The 16,247-nt window shown below is 39.9% G+C and overlaps 1 protein-coding gene across 1 annotated transcript in view; it reads left to right on the top strand.

Annotated features, from left to right (window-relative positions):
* The first annotated feature begins 455 nt into the window (after nucleotides 1–455).
* Nucleotides 456–16,247, top strand: part of LOC139204868 (dynein axonemal heavy chain 11) — a 37,142-nt gene continuing 21,350 nt past the window's right edge. Inside the window, exons 1-44 of the mRNA XM_070834888.1 lie at nucleotides 456–674; nucleotides 865–1,008; nucleotides 1,149–1,342; nucleotides 1,441–1,630; nucleotides 1,961–2,060; nucleotides 2,201–2,412; nucleotides 2,606–2,827; nucleotides 2,921–3,088; nucleotides 3,216–3,332; nucleotides 3,444–3,569; nucleotides 3,661–3,776; nucleotides 3,938–4,133; nucleotides 4,371–4,475; nucleotides 4,615–5,010; nucleotides 5,494–5,826; nucleotides 6,626–6,880; nucleotides 6,967–7,136; nucleotides 7,222–7,444; nucleotides 7,568–7,684; nucleotides 7,802–7,888; nucleotides 7,982–8,140; nucleotides 8,370–8,453; nucleotides 8,582–8,740; nucleotides 8,846–8,968; nucleotides 9,685–9,807; nucleotides 10,334–10,558; nucleotides 10,642–10,733; nucleotides 10,821–10,947; nucleotides 11,064–11,216; nucleotides 11,306–11,539; nucleotides 12,294–12,425; nucleotides 12,843–13,003; nucleotides 13,127–13,283; nucleotides 13,395–13,540; nucleotides 13,618–13,734; nucleotides 13,820–13,958; nucleotides 14,118–14,210; nucleotides 14,292–14,486; nucleotides 14,563–14,640; nucleotides 14,725–14,857; nucleotides 14,994–15,121; nucleotides 15,433–15,581; nucleotides 15,677–15,827; nucleotides 15,927–16,058. Coding sequence (XP_070690989.1) covers nucleotides 456–674; nucleotides 865–1,008; nucleotides 1,149–1,342; nucleotides 1,441–1,630; nucleotides 1,961–2,060; nucleotides 2,201–2,412; nucleotides 2,606–2,827; nucleotides 2,921–3,088; nucleotides 3,216–3,332; nucleotides 3,444–3,569; nucleotides 3,661–3,776; nucleotides 3,938–4,133; nucleotides 4,371–4,475; nucleotides 4,615–5,010; nucleotides 5,494–5,826; nucleotides 6,626–6,880; nucleotides 6,967–7,136; nucleotides 7,222–7,444; nucleotides 7,568–7,684; nucleotides 7,802–7,888; nucleotides 7,982–8,140; nucleotides 8,370–8,453; nucleotides 8,582–8,740; nucleotides 8,846–8,968; nucleotides 9,685–9,807; nucleotides 10,334–10,558; nucleotides 10,642–10,733; nucleotides 10,821–10,947; nucleotides 11,064–11,216; nucleotides 11,306–11,539; nucleotides 12,294–12,425; nucleotides 12,843–13,003; nucleotides 13,127–13,283; nucleotides 13,395–13,540; nucleotides 13,618–13,734; nucleotides 13,820–13,958; nucleotides 14,118–14,210; nucleotides 14,292–14,486; nucleotides 14,563–14,640; nucleotides 14,725–14,857; nucleotides 14,994–15,121; nucleotides 15,433–15,581; nucleotides 15,677–15,827; nucleotides 15,927–16,058 — 7,080 coding nt within the window. The remainder of the gene's footprint in view (nucleotides 675–864; nucleotides 1,009–1,148; nucleotides 1,343–1,440; nucleotides 1,631–1,960; nucleotides 2,061–2,200; nucleotides 2,413–2,605; nucleotides 2,828–2,920; nucleotides 3,089–3,215; nucleotides 3,333–3,443; nucleotides 3,570–3,660; nucleotides 3,777–3,937; nucleotides 4,134–4,370; nucleotides 4,476–4,614; nucleotides 5,011–5,493; nucleotides 5,827–6,625; nucleotides 6,881–6,966; nucleotides 7,137–7,221; nucleotides 7,445–7,567; nucleotides 7,685–7,801; nucleotides 7,889–7,981; nucleotides 8,141–8,369; nucleotides 8,454–8,581; nucleotides 8,741–8,845; nucleotides 8,969–9,684; nucleotides 9,808–10,333; nucleotides 10,559–10,641; nucleotides 10,734–10,820; nucleotides 10,948–11,063; nucleotides 11,217–11,305; nucleotides 11,540–12,293; nucleotides 12,426–12,842; nucleotides 13,004–13,126; nucleotides 13,284–13,394; nucleotides 13,541–13,617; nucleotides 13,735–13,819; nucleotides 13,959–14,117; nucleotides 14,211–14,291; nucleotides 14,487–14,562; nucleotides 14,641–14,724; nucleotides 14,858–14,993; nucleotides 15,122–15,432; nucleotides 15,582–15,676; nucleotides 15,828–15,926; nucleotides 16,059–16,247) is intronic.

Raw genomic sequence — 16,247 nt, 5'->3', positions numbered from 1 at the left:
AGTATTTACTAAACATGTCTTAGAAGAGTGACCACTGATAAGCCTACTCACATCATTCAATCACAAAGCAAAATAGGCCTACGGTAGATTTTATTCTAGGGAAAGGCTGAGAAAATTTTGGTCATTTGAGATCATGTAAAATGGTACAATCAGTGGTATAGTAGCTACAAAGATGGACTTAATTACTTCCAGAGGGGAATCATTTCTATAAAATTGTCCATTTCTGTATAATTTACGGGATAAAGACACAGACCCGGCAGTGATTGAGGATAGTGGCTGTTGCTCAGCAACGGAACGCTGAGCCGCCCCCGGGTCTCATCCAGTCTTCTCCACAGACACAGTTAGCTTATATGCTTTAACGTAAAACTAACCCAACACGAAGCTTTTCCAAACCAGTTTTTCTTTCCCCCCTCCCGTGTTGTTGAGGGGCTAAGTTATGTAGACTCAGGGCTATCATGTCGGACGACGACAGTGTCCAGCCTTCCTTCCTGGAGGACTTCAGAGTAAAGTTTGTCGAGGAAAAACTTCGTGGGCTACTGCGACTGCACCGCCAGATATGGGAGACAAGTGCTGTCAACGAAGAGTTTCAAACACGTCTGAGAGACTTCTTTGAAAAGAAGTCTGTTATATTTTTCTCTTCCTCTAAAAAAGGTTGTCTGGTCGCTTCTAATGAGGTATGGTTAGACTCTCCACTCACATTAGGCTAGTAGCTTCGTAGGTATCTAGGTTGGCTAGCTTAGCCTGGGTACACTTGACTGGTAAGCTAGCTAGGGTTACAAAATGTTGTTGGACAGATTTTATTTAATTGTGTGGAAGCTTCATATCTGTTCTTAATACAATCTTGTGATATTATTTCAATTGCAGGTTCCAGGTGTTGCTCAAAACAAGCAAATCTTTATCCTCAAGAAGACAGCTGTTCCCATCAGTACTGAAAACTACAGAGATCTTCTGCTCTTTGGCCTCCTGTCTCCGTCACCACTGCTGCAGCTGTCAAGCACAGTTGAGCAGGTGTTTGTTATGCCCTCCACCCTACGCCAATCTTATTAAAAAAGCATTTTGTTGTGTGTGCTGTCAGTTGTTATTGTTATGCAGATTTCTAGCTTTCCTTATTGAGTTCTGAGTGAATTCATTCTGTATTTCTTCCCCAGGTATGTGTTCCACTGCTGTCAAACAACAAAAACCACCAGATGTGGCCAAATCTGATGTCTGAGGACATCATTCGACATGTTGAGAGCATGGGCAATAAGACATTAGTTGTGCAGGGACAGATTTTAGGGAAAACTATCCTCCCTGTCCCAACTGCAACAGACTGGATAGAAAAGTCATACAGCACCTTCGAAATGTAAGAAAACACACAATTTGCTTTTGTTGCAGAGAAGGGGATCTCTGCTTATACTGTAAGTACTAACAAACACTCTCATCATGCATTTTCATACTCAGGTATAATAGCTATGACATTGCACTGGCCCATGCCATAGAGACACAGGTCATCAACTGGACCAGTCTAATCCAGAAAATTTTAAAGGAGGATTCATCCGACCTACTTCTGACAGGCTGTAATCCAGGGCCCAATGCAGAGCTGAAGTTTTGGGCGTCCCGGAAGAGCAACATACGCAACGTGTATAATCAGGCATGCTCCGTTTTTCTCCTGATCTTCACTTTAACCCTTTAACGTCCTCACCAAGAAAAAAGCAATGAAAAAAATTATTCTTTATATATTTTATTTCCTTGGGGCACTAATTACACTAATTTATGAACAGACCCCACATTTTTTGAAATATTGGCCTCTACCAAATGGTTGAGATGTCGTAAGTAAAACATGTTTTCAATAAGATATAGTGAGTCAAAATGTGCTCTACCATATGGTTGAGCAGAAGGTTAAAGGGTTAAAGATTATTAAAAAAAATTTGTCACCTGACATTCCAGTCTTTGTTGAAGTGTGTGGTACTTTCCTTTGTAGCTTCAGAGTCCCATTGCTCAGAAGATGGCAAAGATGTTAGAGGTGATGGATAGCAGCTATTATCCAACAATCAAGACCCTAATTGGAAATGTATTTGATGGTAAGATTAGCCAAAGAGGACATACTGTAGTTTGCACCTTGTCATTTGTCTGATGCACAGCATAATATGATTACCAAAACGTATTATCTATGATGATGTTATTTTAGTTTAACAAAGATTTTTTTTTTCTCAATCAAAAGCACTTCAAGAAGCCCAGGACATTGACCTCCATCTACAGCCACTACATGCACAGCTGGCTCAACTGGAAAAAGAAGGCTTTCCTCGTATTGACACATTCACCCCTGCACTGTTAAACACTCTCTTCCTTATCTGGAACAACTGCCAGTCTTATCAAAGACCAGCACGCATTGTGGTGTTACTGCAGGAAGTTTGCAATCTGTTCATCGAACAGGTTAGAATCCTTATGAGAACCACCAGTAGTGATGGGTAACATTAAGTGACACATACATGTGAAATTGTTGTGAATGAAATTAGACACAGCACATGGAATTTTATCAATTAGGCTTTGCTGTAACACTGATGTAATTACTTCAATTACTGGCTGTATGTGTGAACAGTTTCACAGATCTTCTTTCATCCTTTAGGCTTCTGCATACCTCTCTGCAGATCTGCTACTCAGAGATGCTCCAGAGGAAAGTCAACAAATGGTGAAGAGGGTTATTAAAGTCTTTAGATGTTTCAGAGACAGTTACCAGACCCAGAGGGAGAGGTTGGCCAGCCATGTAAAACATGCACCCTGGGATTTCCCATCTGCCATAATTTTTGCACGTTTCAACCAGTTCCTTAATCGTATGCTACAGCTGGAGGTGAGATCAGATTTTTGTTTTTGTTTTCTGGTATCACAGTGAGTTGCATTTTTATGTGGTTTTGTTTCCCATTCTAATATGTTATCTCTGCAGGACTTGTTTGAAATTATTCTGGACTTTCAGAGGATGGAAAAGCTGGAATTTGGTGGACTTAAAGGCAAACTCTACAGTGAGCATGCTGCTCAGATGTATAAAGAGTTCAGTAACCACTGTCAAGCGCTGAAGCACAGTCAAAACAGCCCACTTGACTTGAACTCTCAGGTGAAATCATTTTTATTGCCATTTACACTGCTAATTACGATTTTAGTGAACTGCATAGATTCATAATGCACAATTTTACATCAGTGTCCATGATTAAATACTGTTGAATTGTTAATTATGTCATAAGGACTTTGAAAACGAGTATAAGGATTTCAAAACGAGAATCGTGGACTTTGAATGCCGCCTTGCCAGCCTTCTATGCTTGGCCTTTAAGGACTGCTCAGGACTGGAATCAGCATTTAAAGTAAGCAAGACTGGATAATAGGATGATGATGATGATGGCAGTTTTCATAAAGTGAATAGTGATGGTGCTGTCAAGTGGGTCACCGACATCTTTGTTTTTTTTGTCTTTTAGCTGATAACTGTTGTTCAACCCTTTCTGGAGAGAAAACTAATTAGGCAAATATTCAGTCCCAACTTCCTTCTACTGCAGCAACATTTCCGAGAAGAGCTGGAGAAATGTAAAAGTCTGCTCAATCAGGTACTGGAAGCAAAATGGATATTAGCAATATGTGTTCAAGCTACAATAGATATTTTCCATGCAACAACCCTTATCCATTCTTTCTTTACAGATGGGAAGAGGGCTGACTAAGAACATGGCTCACACATCTGGAGCTTTGAAGTGGGCAAAAATGCTCAGAGAACGCATTCAAACACCATGGGAAAAAATCAGATTATTGTTTGACATGTTAGTAAAAACACTCATCTCTTTCGAGTGAATGAATGCATTAGTTACAAACAATAGCTAATAGAGGTTTATATATAGATAAGAGATACAGTGCATAGAACAGGCAAGAGATGGCAAGGCTTAAAAATGACAGTTGTCTCACAATTTTGCAATATTTCCAGGCCTGCAAGAGGTGTAGAGATGGTGAAGGAGCACCGCATGTATATGGAGATGCTGAGTCTCCTGGACAAATATGAAGAAGACATTTACTCTGACTGGTGTAGTGGTTTGGAACAGGCCTGTCTGATCAACCTAAACCAGCCCCTTCTCTCCAGAGATACCTCATCTGGCCTGATCTCAGTCAACTTCAATCCAAAGGTAATTGATGTAATCTTTTCAAAACTGGGATCTCTGTTTTTAGCTTTTAGTTTAATAGGATTGACCAAAGAACAAATTGTGCAAAACCCAGAAGCAGGTCACCACTTAGTTATTTGATATTTGATATTTGATGTCACTATATTCTCAAAGGGTTTCTGTCAGTTTAGAATAACATTTTACCACCACCCTATTGTGACTATGTATATGAGTTAATCACTATTTCCTTTCACTGCTCAGCTGACAGAAGTCTTGAAAGATGTGAAGTATATTCAGACTCTCAGTCAGATCAAGATCCCTGCAGCTGCAATGACTGTTTATGAGAAGCGTTTCATGTTGGCAAAGGTAACAAAACAACATATCACTTTATGGGCTCATTTACACTCATGCACACCTGTTTGAGTCAACCAATATGTATTTCTTATTATCTTATACACAGTCTGCATCTCAAAATATATCCTGTCTGCACAATTGTATTTTCCAGTATGTGAGCAGTCTGCAGCTATTAGTACAGTGGTACAACAAACTAAAGCACACCGTGCTAGAGGTGGAACTTCCTCTTATCAGAACTGAGCTGGAATCCATAGACCTGCAGCTGAAAAGAGCAGAGTCTGACTTGACTTGGCACGACCCGGACTGTTGGAACTTCATCAGCACCATCAAAGACCTGGTCCACGACCTTGTGTGTCGAGTCAGTAGAGCCAAGGAAAATTGCGAAGCCATCCAATCAATGATGAAGGGATGGAACAAACAGGCCATGTTTTGCAGAAAGGACAACAAGAAAGGCTTGCTCATACAGCTGGAAGACAGGGGGGACCGTGTCAACAAGAAGTACAGCTCTGTGAAGAAGGATGGAGACTCTATCCACAAACTGGTACAGGTGCGTATAGCTGGATTTATGATATAATATTCACTCTTATTTATTATAGATTTTTCATAAATACTTGTGCTGTACTTTTACTTTACTTTTAATATGTTGTAGAGATCCTGATATCATCTAAATCAGATTACAGCACATTTTAAAGGACATTTCTGTTTCATAATTTGTACTTGACTTTGGCTTTGGATTCAGTATTCTTATGATAGGATAATGCAGATATGATAAATAAATAAATCAAAACGTAATCTTTACCTGTCCTGTACCACATAACATGGTCGTATTTAAAGCTGATAATAATACACTAATGATTTTACTTAACTTTGACATGTTCCAGCACTTGGGATATGCTCTAGTTATTCTGAATCCCCCAAGCTGAATGTGACAACCTGCTCTATCTCTAGAAGTCTAAACCACAAAGTCTAGAGCCAAAATGTTGACAGTTTTTGTGCTCACCATCTCTCCAACATCCTAATATTTTATCAGGAGAATATGGCCCTTTTCCATGCTGACCCTGCATCAGAGGCTTGGCAGTCCTATCTGGAGTATGTGGATGAGATGGTGGTGGAGGGGTTCTTCAGCTACATCAGCCACTCTCTTCAGTTCTTTGCAGACAACATGCAACCATGGCCAAACCAGACACCTCTGTTTGAGGCTCATTTGATGCTGATTAGCTCAGGAATGGCCTTCGTACCCTTGCTGGAGCGTGATGCAGGGGATGGGCTCTATGAGCTAATAGAGGGACTGGTTGGAGACATATTCAAGACTTCAGTGAATATCAACAGAGTGGATGCTCATCTTAGCACGGAGAGCTACCAGGTACTAGCTGTGGATTTGAATGTTTAAACAGACTTTCTTAACATATTGCAGTGGTTTGGTTCAGTTAAAATCAGTTTCATTTTCCCCTGTGCAAGAACATAAGTAGAAAATCAAAGCAAAAGTTACAGTGAAATGTTTGGAGTGGGACAAGATATTTGTTTTAACCGTCTTTGTTTACCAGAGAGATGGACTATAATATATGAGCCAAACGTCAGATAAACCACTAAGTCACCTAAGATAGAATAGTATAGAAAAACTACAGTCTCTCAGTAGATAGCGATGTTTTTGCATATATGTTACAAGGGCCCCAATATTGCAGATGTCTGTGTGTAACACTCTATCTCACATCAATGGGAAATGTATGACTTTATTAGAGTTATTACAGGTGTTTATAGACCTTCAAATTGTCCCTACCAGAGCAAAGATTTGGCTTACTGGTCTTACAGTAGCAAAATAAATGAATGCATGTGAATGCAAGCCACATGAGATGTTGTTTAAGACGAGACACTTGACAATTATAGTCTTGATTTGGATTTCATGGGGTGTTTTAAGTAAAGTTCACAATTATTATTATCACCAGGGATGGTATCAAATATATTATCTGTTCAAAAGATTTGGACATACTTTATCTTATAATAGTTCAAATAAGTTATTTATAAAGAAGTATTTTATTTCAACACCTAAAAAAACTGAAAGGGTTACTCTACTGCTGTGCCAATCTTTCTAAACTCATCATAGTGTGTTCTTCCACAAATAGTAGATTCTCCTCATGTTATGTTGTGTAATATAACTCTTACAGGATGTAATGGATGACATGCTAGATTTGTTGGACCTGAGACAGGAAATAATGGAGCGAGTTGAGAATGTCCTCAAGAAAGCAATAAATTACCAGAGAAAGTTTGACTGCTACACCCATCTCTGGCAAGATGACAAGGCTGAGTTTCTCAGCCAGTTTCTCCTGTACGGACGTGTACTTACAGCTGAAGAGATGGAGACTTATGGAGCAGATGCACTCCCTGAGAGCCCACCTACAATCGATAACTTTAAAGAACAGGTAAGAGGCTATTTTAAATCATCAGTTTCATTTTTCCCATACATGGCAGGTGTCTTGTAATCGCTGTTGTGATCTTCATTTTACAGATAGATTATTATGAGGATCTGTATGCTGAAATTTCCAAGCTTGAAGACTTCAGAGTCTTCAATGGATGGTTTCGGGTGGATATCAGATTCTTTAAAGTGAGCCTCCTTAACACTTTAAAGAAGTGGAGCTGGCTTTTCAAAGAACACCTCCTGACATATGTAACTAACAGGTAAAATGATTAATTTCTACATAGCTATTAAATGCAGACCATGCTGTAACATCAGTGTTCTCACTGTGCATGCTCTCTCACTCAGTCTTGATGAGCTGCAGAAATTTGTGCGAGCCACTGTTGAAGGGCTAGGGCAGCCTGTGGTTAAAGGAAACCACTGTGGCATGGTGGAAGTGATGAGTCACCTGTTGGCTGTCAGAGACAGACAAACTGCCACAGACAAGATGTTTGAGCCTCTTAGAGATACAATAATCCTCCTGGAACAATATGGAGTGACCATACCAGACCAGGTCTATTCTCAGCTGGAGGTGAGGAAAGGGATGTGTTAATGCTCCTATTATGCTCTTTTTTTCTTGTCACTTTCACTAAACTAAAACAATATAATCCTTTATTCACAACTTTTGAGAAATTAAAAATGATTCTCCCCATAGGAACTTCCTGAGAAGTGGAGCGAGGCAAAAAAACTGGCAGTGAAAGTGAGGCATGAGGTGTCACCCATTCAGAATGCAGAAGTGATGGTTTTACGAAAACAATGCATGGCATTTGAGGTGACAGATCACTTAAACCTTGTTTTGTCAAAGAAACAATATATGCATTGTGGAATCTAATGTATTGTGCTGTATATCCCAGTGTGAAAAGACATTAAAGTGGTTGTTATTTTTCAGGTGAAACAAGGCAAATTCAGGGAGATGTTCAGAGCAATGGCACCCTTCAGTTACAATGCAGTTCATCCCTACATCAGTCTGGAGAAAGTAGGAACTTAACCATGGCTTGATTACATGGTTAAAATACCATTGTATTATACTGTACACTTAAAGTAACAATTGCCATTTGCTGTGTCTTAGTCTGAAAAAGCAATGGGAGACATGGAGAAAGAGCTAGCAGAGCTTCAGGAGTCCACAAATCTGTTTGAAGTTACTATTCCTGACTACAGAGACATCAAGCTCTGCAGACGAGAGATCACAATCCTCAAAGAACTGTGGGACATTGTTGTATTTGTGCAGGTAAGTAGTTTAATGTATTTTGTATACTTTAATGTCACTATTCTAAAGGAAATGTAAATGCAGCTGAAAGCGTCATCACCCCACTACAATACCCCAATAACTCAATAACTTCACCAGCCTGTCCTCTTGGAGACCGTCATTGATTCTTTGAATACCCTCTAGCCTCTAAATGTCCCCATTAAGCACCCCCAGCCCATTGACCCCTCCGAATTCATCTTTATCTATACAGAGCAGTGTGGAAAACTGGACAATGACCAAATGGAGGCAGATAAACGTGGACCAGATGGATGCAGAATTGAGGAGGTTTGCCAAGGTGAGGTCACCAACAGTGCTTCATCACACCAGCGCATCTCTCCTGCTGTCTTGCTGTCATGCACCATTGCTGTTTGTAACAGATGCCCCTAATAACTAATTATGTTTACCTACCTCCTGTTTGTGTAGGACATACGGAAGCTTGACAAAGAGGCTCGCATGTGGGATGTGTATTCTGGGTTAGACCTTTATGTAAAGAACCTGTTGACGTCACTGCGGGCTGTGTGTCAGCTACAGAACCTGGCAATCCGAGAGCGCCACTGGGTGCAGCTAATTAGAACAACACAGGTGCATAAATACACACAGCAGAGGTCTTACGATACACCAGTGCTTTTTTCTTGCATGATAGAAATGTGAGACTTTGCATTATGACAATATATTTTTTTTAAATAGATGGACTTCACTGTGACTGACAGCACCACCTTGGAAGACCTCTTGGCTCTGCAGCTCCATTTATTGGAGGACGAAGTTCGCCACATAGTGGATAAAGCGGTCAAAGAAATGGCCATAGAGAAGGTTGTTTTTCAGTTCCTTTCAGACACAATGGCAAATTACATAATGCTATGTACTGTTGCACACAGCATTTCTGGTATAAAAGGTTAAGCGGCAAAGTGTTATCAATTTACAAGCTAGCACGTCATTTAAAATGTTGTGGATAAAGGAAAAGTAATTCTTGCGATGTAATTAGTCTAGAAATCTTCTTATCATTTTGGCTATTGTAAACATCCTTCTATATTGATGCATGTTTTCAGTGAAAAATAACAGGACTCCTGATAGGACTATGCATTATGAATAAGAGTGCAGATAAGCTCTTGAAAGTCGAGGGGTCTTATAGTTTCTATCTCAGGATGCATACGAAAAAAGTAATGACATTGCACTAGGAGCTAACCTCATGTACATGGCCTATTATGTTGTTTGAAAACTATGTATCTCCAAAGCATTAACTTTTCAGACATAATTAAACACAGATCTGTGATAGTGTATTTCTCAGATAATCCAATGGGTTTCAAATGGTTTATTTAGCACAAGAAGTATGAGAGTTTTCTCAGTCCATAAAGGAATACTTAATCTTGAAATCACTTAATCTGTAACTGAAATCACCAAATTTGGAAAAACACGGTTTTCATTGGACAACGACAGTTTCTATATTCGGTTAAGGAGTTACCAAAAGTGTTGTGTTGGGTTGTTTTCAAACATTTGAACATTGTGCTGTCCATTACTGTTTATTTCAGATTGTGACAGAAATAAGTCAAACATGGGCAACCATGGAACTTTCATATGAGGACCATTACCAAACCTCTGTGCCCCTTCTGAAATGTGACGAGGAACTAATTGAAACACTTGAGGACCATCAGGTAAATATCTTAGTTACTGATATTTATAGAAAGACTTTATTTGTTACCTTATAGTGTAACTACATAATGACTGCAGAGCAGAAGAAGTTCTCAAGATCGGTTGTCTGTGAGAAGCACTCATAGTTAAGTGCTGAATAGAGATGAGAGTGCAGAAAGGGGCCGCCCCGTCTGACTGTCTAACAACACAACTGAGACTGGAGAGGTCCCTATTGAGTCTTTAGATTTATAGCTGCTGCAGGACTAAGGGTATTGTTGCACCATGGCGGTCTTTGTACATGTACACCAGATGCATTGGGGGGTTATAGCCAGCAATTAGAAGTCTTGCCACTTTAGTGCCTTCATCTTTGTGTAAACAGACTACTTCCCTCCCCCACTTTTTATGACATGGCATGCTGATGAGGTTGAATATGCATTGAATTAAACCGACATATGTTATGAGGTTAAGGTTATCAAGATATTATGTTTTTGTGTTAGACCAAATCCTTTTGATAGGCTACACTCATGTCTCTATGTCCCCGTCCTCAAGGTTCAACTGCAGGCCATCTTTCAGAGCAAGCATGTAGATCACTTCCTGGTCCAGGTAGTGGAACTACAGAGACAGCTGACTGTGGCTGACTCTGTGCTGATGGTCTGGATGGAGGTCCAAAGGACATGGGCCTACCAGGAAAGCATATTCAAAGGCTGTGATGACATCTGCCAACAGCTTCCTGCAGATGCACACAGATTCCAAGCAATAGATGCAGAATTTCAGGTATGCACTTATGTGCCAGTCATGTAGTCATGCAAATTTTATTGTTTTCATCATTATAAACATGAGGATTTTGGTTCTTACAGGAGTTAATGTTGGACAGTGCTAAGACTAAAAATGTTATTGAGGCCACCAACAAAACTCATCTATTTGAGAAGTTGGAGGATCTACAAAAAAGGTTCACTTTTACTTCATTGCACCCTCATTTGACTGTTCACAGTTTAATGTTTTGTGCTCACTGTTTCCATACGCTCTCCTTTAACAGGCTGGCATTGTGTGAAAAAGCTCTTGCTAAATACCTGGAGGCAAAGAGACTTGCCTTTCCTCGATTCTACTTTATTTCATCTGCAGACTTGTTGGACATACTTTCTAAAGGGGGTCGTCCTAGAGAGGTACATTTATGTGGAATTTTCCTTCATATTTGCCCGTAGTGTTTATATTGTTATATATATTACTGAATCATTTACTGCATCTCTCATAAAAATGAATGACCCAGTGTCTTTTGCAGGTAACTGTCCACCTCTCAAAGTTATTTGACAACATGTCAGATCTTGAATTCTCCAAAAATGAACAATTGGATAATCCTAAACTTGCAGTGGGCATGTACAGCAAAGAGAGGGAATATGTTCCATTCCAGACTGAGTGTCACTGTTACGGGCCGGTAGGATTACATCCAGTATCAAAGAATCTGAATTAGCCTTCACGTTGCATAAAATAACTTAACTAATGTTAAAAAATACTTCCCATTAGGTGGAGGCATGGCTTGCTTGTTTGGAGGAGTCTATGAAGGAATGTGTCAGAGGTCACCTGTCTGATGCTGTGTCTGTGTATGAGGACAGACCCAGAGAGCAGTGGATTCTCGACTTCCCTGCCCAAGTGTCTCTCACTGGATCTCAGATCTGGTGGAGCAATGATATGGAGCTTGTGTTCAAAAGACTGGAGGAGGGATTTGAGTCTGCACTAAAGGACTACAACAAGAAACAGGTACATTTTATGATGACTTGAATTGGCTTACTATGAATTCTATTATATGAGTTACATCGGTCAATACATTAATTGATGATGGTTTTAAAGCTTCATTACTGAGATAAGATTTTGTTTTTGGAAAAAGTTACTGACTTAATTTGATTTAATTGATATATATTTTATATATACAGATATATAAGGGTATAGATATTTAAATAGCAAGATAGAATTACATAATACTGATTTTTAGGAAATCTTATAGAGTGAAGTGGCAACTGCTCATCATAAACACATCAGAGTCAGTGACCTGAGCTTGGTTGTCAGATTCATCAGCACTATTTAAGGTTAGCATGTCCTTGGTTGCTGTTTGAATAATCTCTCTCTCCCTTCAATGCATTTTACTGCATTGATTGGATCTACTGTCATAAAGGACCAGTGACAAATGCAAAACATCCAGTGATGTTTTAGCCAAAACAAGAACACAAGACTACTTTTGATTGTCTCAGGCATTGATTAGTGCTCAACTGTGTTTCTGTCAAATTGTCCACATGATCCGGATTCATATACCGACTGTGTATGATGTTCTGCATGGATTGAAGTTGTAATGACTTTTGAATGCTTGACAATACATGTGAGGCAGGAAATTTGCACCAAGCTATTTTATGTCGGATTGTTGCCAGTTGAGTTTCATTTGTGAATGTAAATTGGCACTCTTGTCTTAACTTCTGTTTATCTTTCTCAGTACTGAATCTTTTTTTCTTCCCTCCTCTAGATTTCTCAACTCAACTTGTTGATTGGCATGCTGTTGGGAGAGCTTAGCTCAGGCGACAGACAGAAGATCATGACTATATGTACTATTGATGTCCATGCCAGAGACATTGTTGCCAGCCTCATTGCCCACAAGGTAATGGCAATGGAATCATTCTTTAAACGCCATTTTCTATTAGTCTGATTAAGATAACTAATTCTAATATAAGAAATTATGGGTCTGCAAAAGAACATATCACAGTGTGCTTTATAGTTTTGGTTTTCTAAGTATCAAATATAAGTGAATGAAAATCACAACCCATATGGTAAAATTTTCCATTTGCAACCTAAATGCAATAATAAGATAAGATTTTAAAAAATCCCTTAAAATTTGAGTTAATATTTAAAACATCATGACATACTCTCCTCCGTTTCACTAGAATAGACTAAAATATAGACTACTGGCTTTTACTAAAACAAGATATTGACTAGTATTTTATACATTTAATATAGTATTTACAATATTAGTAGTAGTGATTATCATACTACCTGCTGCACTCACTTGTGTTCACAGGTCACCACCTCACAGGCCTTCCAGTGGCTTTCCCAGCTCCGACATTGCTGGTATGAGCAGCAGCATCACTGCTTTGTTAATATCTGTGATGCTCAGTTCCTTTACTCATACGAGTATCTTGGAAATACCCCACGTCTAGTCATCACTCCCCTCACTGACCGGTAACACTGCTGCTTATCAGTTTTCAGTCTGTCCATATAACTTTTCAATACATTTGCTAAATTCAGCACTGCTAAACATCACATCTGTTTTTCCTTGTGTGCTGCTGTCACTCACATATTAAGGTGCTACATCACCTTAACACAGTCGCTCCACCTGACCATGAGTGGAGCCCCAGCAGGCCCTGCTGGAACAGGGAAGACTGAGACCACAAAGGATCTTGGCAGAGCTATGGGCGTCATGGTTTACATCTTCAACTGTTCTGAACAGATGGACTACAAGGTGTGAAATTCAGCCGACAATTTGCAATTATTCCCTTTGGGCAGTTTATGTCTTGATTAGATGTTTCAGTAAACATGTTTAAATGCAAAATGTTATTTTGTCTATGCTCAGTCAATTGGAAATATCTACAAGGGTCTGGCCCAGACAGGAGCATGGGGCTGCTTTGATGAGTTCAATCGTATTGCTGTGGATGTTCTGTCAGTTGTAGCAGTGCAGGTCAAAACCATACAGGACGCCATTCGCTCAAAAAAGAAAAGGTACGCAATTGAACCAAAGTACATGAAGCCTTTACGCTGTAATGAAAAATGAGTTAACTGTCTATACATCTTCACAGGTTCCTGTTCTTAGATAAAGACATTGTCCTAAAGTCATCTGTGGGGATTTTCATCACTATGAACCCTGGTTATGCAGGCAGGACAGAGCTACCTGAGAACCTGAAGGCCCTTTTCAGGTGGGAGTGATACAGTGACTTTGTTTATAGTGTGCCTTTACTCAGGATGAAGTTCATTGTCTGCACTTTCTGTGTCCTGCTATAGACCCTGTGCCATGGTGGTGCCTGACACTGAGCTTATTTGTGAGATAATGTTGGTAGCAGAGGGCTTCCGTGGTGCTAAGCTTTTAGCCAGGAAGTTTATCACTCTGTACAATCTCTGTAAAGAACTGCTCTCCAAGCAGGTAAGAGAAAAGCACTTAGCAGCCCTGTTATATCTCATAATTTTTGATTAGAACAGAGACCATCAGTAGTAAATATTTTTAATTATACATGAGGAGTGTTGCGTGACACAATTCATTACATTTGAGTAGTTTGACTGTCTGTTCTCATTTGTCTATTAGGACCACTATGATTGGGGTTTGCGTGCTGTCAAGTCAGTTCTGGTTGTGGCAGGGTCACTGAGAAGAAAAGACAAGAGTAGACCAGAGGATCAGGTGACTTATCTGTGTATGTCATCTCCCACAAGACGAACACACATTGTCTCATGTAATCTGTAAGTGATCTATACTTCTCAGGTGCTGATGCGCGCACTGAGGGACTTCAACATGCCTAAAATTGTGACTGAGGATGTGACGATCTTCTCGGGACTGCTGGGGGACCTGTTCCCAGGCCTGGAGGTGGAGAGAGTAAGAGACTGTGAATTTGAAAATGCCATCCGTGGGACCACTGTTGAGCTCCGACTCCAGCCTGAGGAGACATTCATCCTCAAGGTTTGGCATAATTTGGTGTATACCAAGCTCAAAAAAAGAATGGAAGAGTCTTTTTTTAAGCATTTATTTTGTTCAGGTGGTGCAGCTGGAGGAACTCCTGGCAGTGCGTCATTCTGTTTTTGTTCTTGGAAATGCAGGGACTGGAAAAAGCCAGGTTAGATTTATTTGTATTAAAAACTGTGAAAGTGAATATTTAGTTGATTTTTGTAAGGTACATCAAGTGTCATCTTTTCAATAGATATTGAGAGTTCTCCATAAAACCTATGTAAACATGAGGAGGAAGGCTGCATGGAGTGACCTAAATCCAAAGGCAGTGGACAGAGATGAATTGTTTGGCTTCATCCATCCTGCAACTCGAGAATGGAAAGATGGTACACAGACCTGGTTTTAAATGAGAATAACATAATTAAGAACACATGAAGCAGTGGTAAAACACATACTGGGTGTAATCAGTGCCTTTACGTTGCTATCTCAGTTTTTGCTTGTGCTGTTCAATCACTGTGTAAGGTTTGCTATCGTCACTGATGCGAGAGCAAGCAAACATGTCCAACATAGGACCTAAGTGGATTGTGTTGGATGGAGACATTGATCCGATGTGGATTGAATCACTCAACACAGTGATGGATGACAACAAGGTACCTCCCTCCTGTTCACTCATACACTATTGTACAACACATAGCAACCAAGATGGTATAGATAGAAAAAGATGTTTCTCCCCCTCCTTCAGCAATCGCTTCCTGGAGTATGAGTACTTGGAGTTCTTTTTCCAGAGCGATGAATCATGTCACAGTGATCTTGTGCCTTTTAAATATTCTAAAACAAGTCTGTCAAACCTAATGAGATATGAGACTGTTTTCTTTGTCGTTCGGGTTGAGTCTTGTCCATCATATTGACCATTCAAATGCTATGATATTTAGAAGCTGTAACGCTTTGTAACATCTTCCAGGTCCTCACTCTGGCCAGTAATGAACGTGTGCCGCTCACGTCATCCATGAGACTTGTGTTTGAAATCAGTCACCTAAGGACGGCCACTCCTGCTACTGTGTCCAGAGCAGGAATTCTCTATGTTAATCAGCAGGACCTGGGCTGGAACCCGTGAGTCACACAGTTTGTGTTCACATAATATCAAAGCATTTTGACGTGTGTGATCAGATCAGTGCTACAATATCAAATGATTCCTTTGGTTGCAGACACGTTGCCAGCTGGATAGACCAACGAGAACGCCAGACAGAAAGGGCCCACCTCACCATACTGTTTGAAAAATATGTTCCTCGTTGTCTAGAACAGATGAGAAACACCTTCAAGACCATTACTTCCATCCCAGAAAACTCTATGGTGCAGGTACAGAACACACAAGCATGTACTGGGAATTTATTTCTTCTTTTGTATGCCTATACAGTCAACAAATCACGAAAACAAAATTATTTTCTTCTCATTCAGACACTCTGCACTTTGCTTGACTGCCTCCTAACACCAGAAAATATTCCATCTGACTCTCCACGTGAGCTCTATGAGACCTACTTCACTTTTGCCTGCATCTGGGCTTTTGGTGGGGCCCTCTATCAAGATCAGGTATTACTTTGGTTTAATCCAAGTGAATGAAATGTCGCGTAACAGTTCAAATTTAATTTTGAGTTTTGTCATGACAATGACATACTGCAGAAGTGTTTGCGTCCTAATAAAGCTAATAACGCTTAGGTTTTACTCAGCAGTTGTTCCTTGATAGAAATTATGCATTTTCCTTGAAAACTTAGTTTTAGT

This window comes from Pempheris klunzingeri, chromosome 8 (assembly GCF_042242105.1).
Source record: "Pempheris klunzingeri isolate RE-2024b chromosome 8, fPemKlu1.hap1, whole genome shotgun sequence".
Lineage (NCBI taxonomy): Eukaryota > Metazoa > Chordata > Actinopteri > Acropomatiformes > Pempheridae > Pempheris > Pempheris klunzingeri.
Note: the sequence above shows the minus strand (reverse complement) of the source record. Positions and strands in the feature narration are given on the sequence as shown.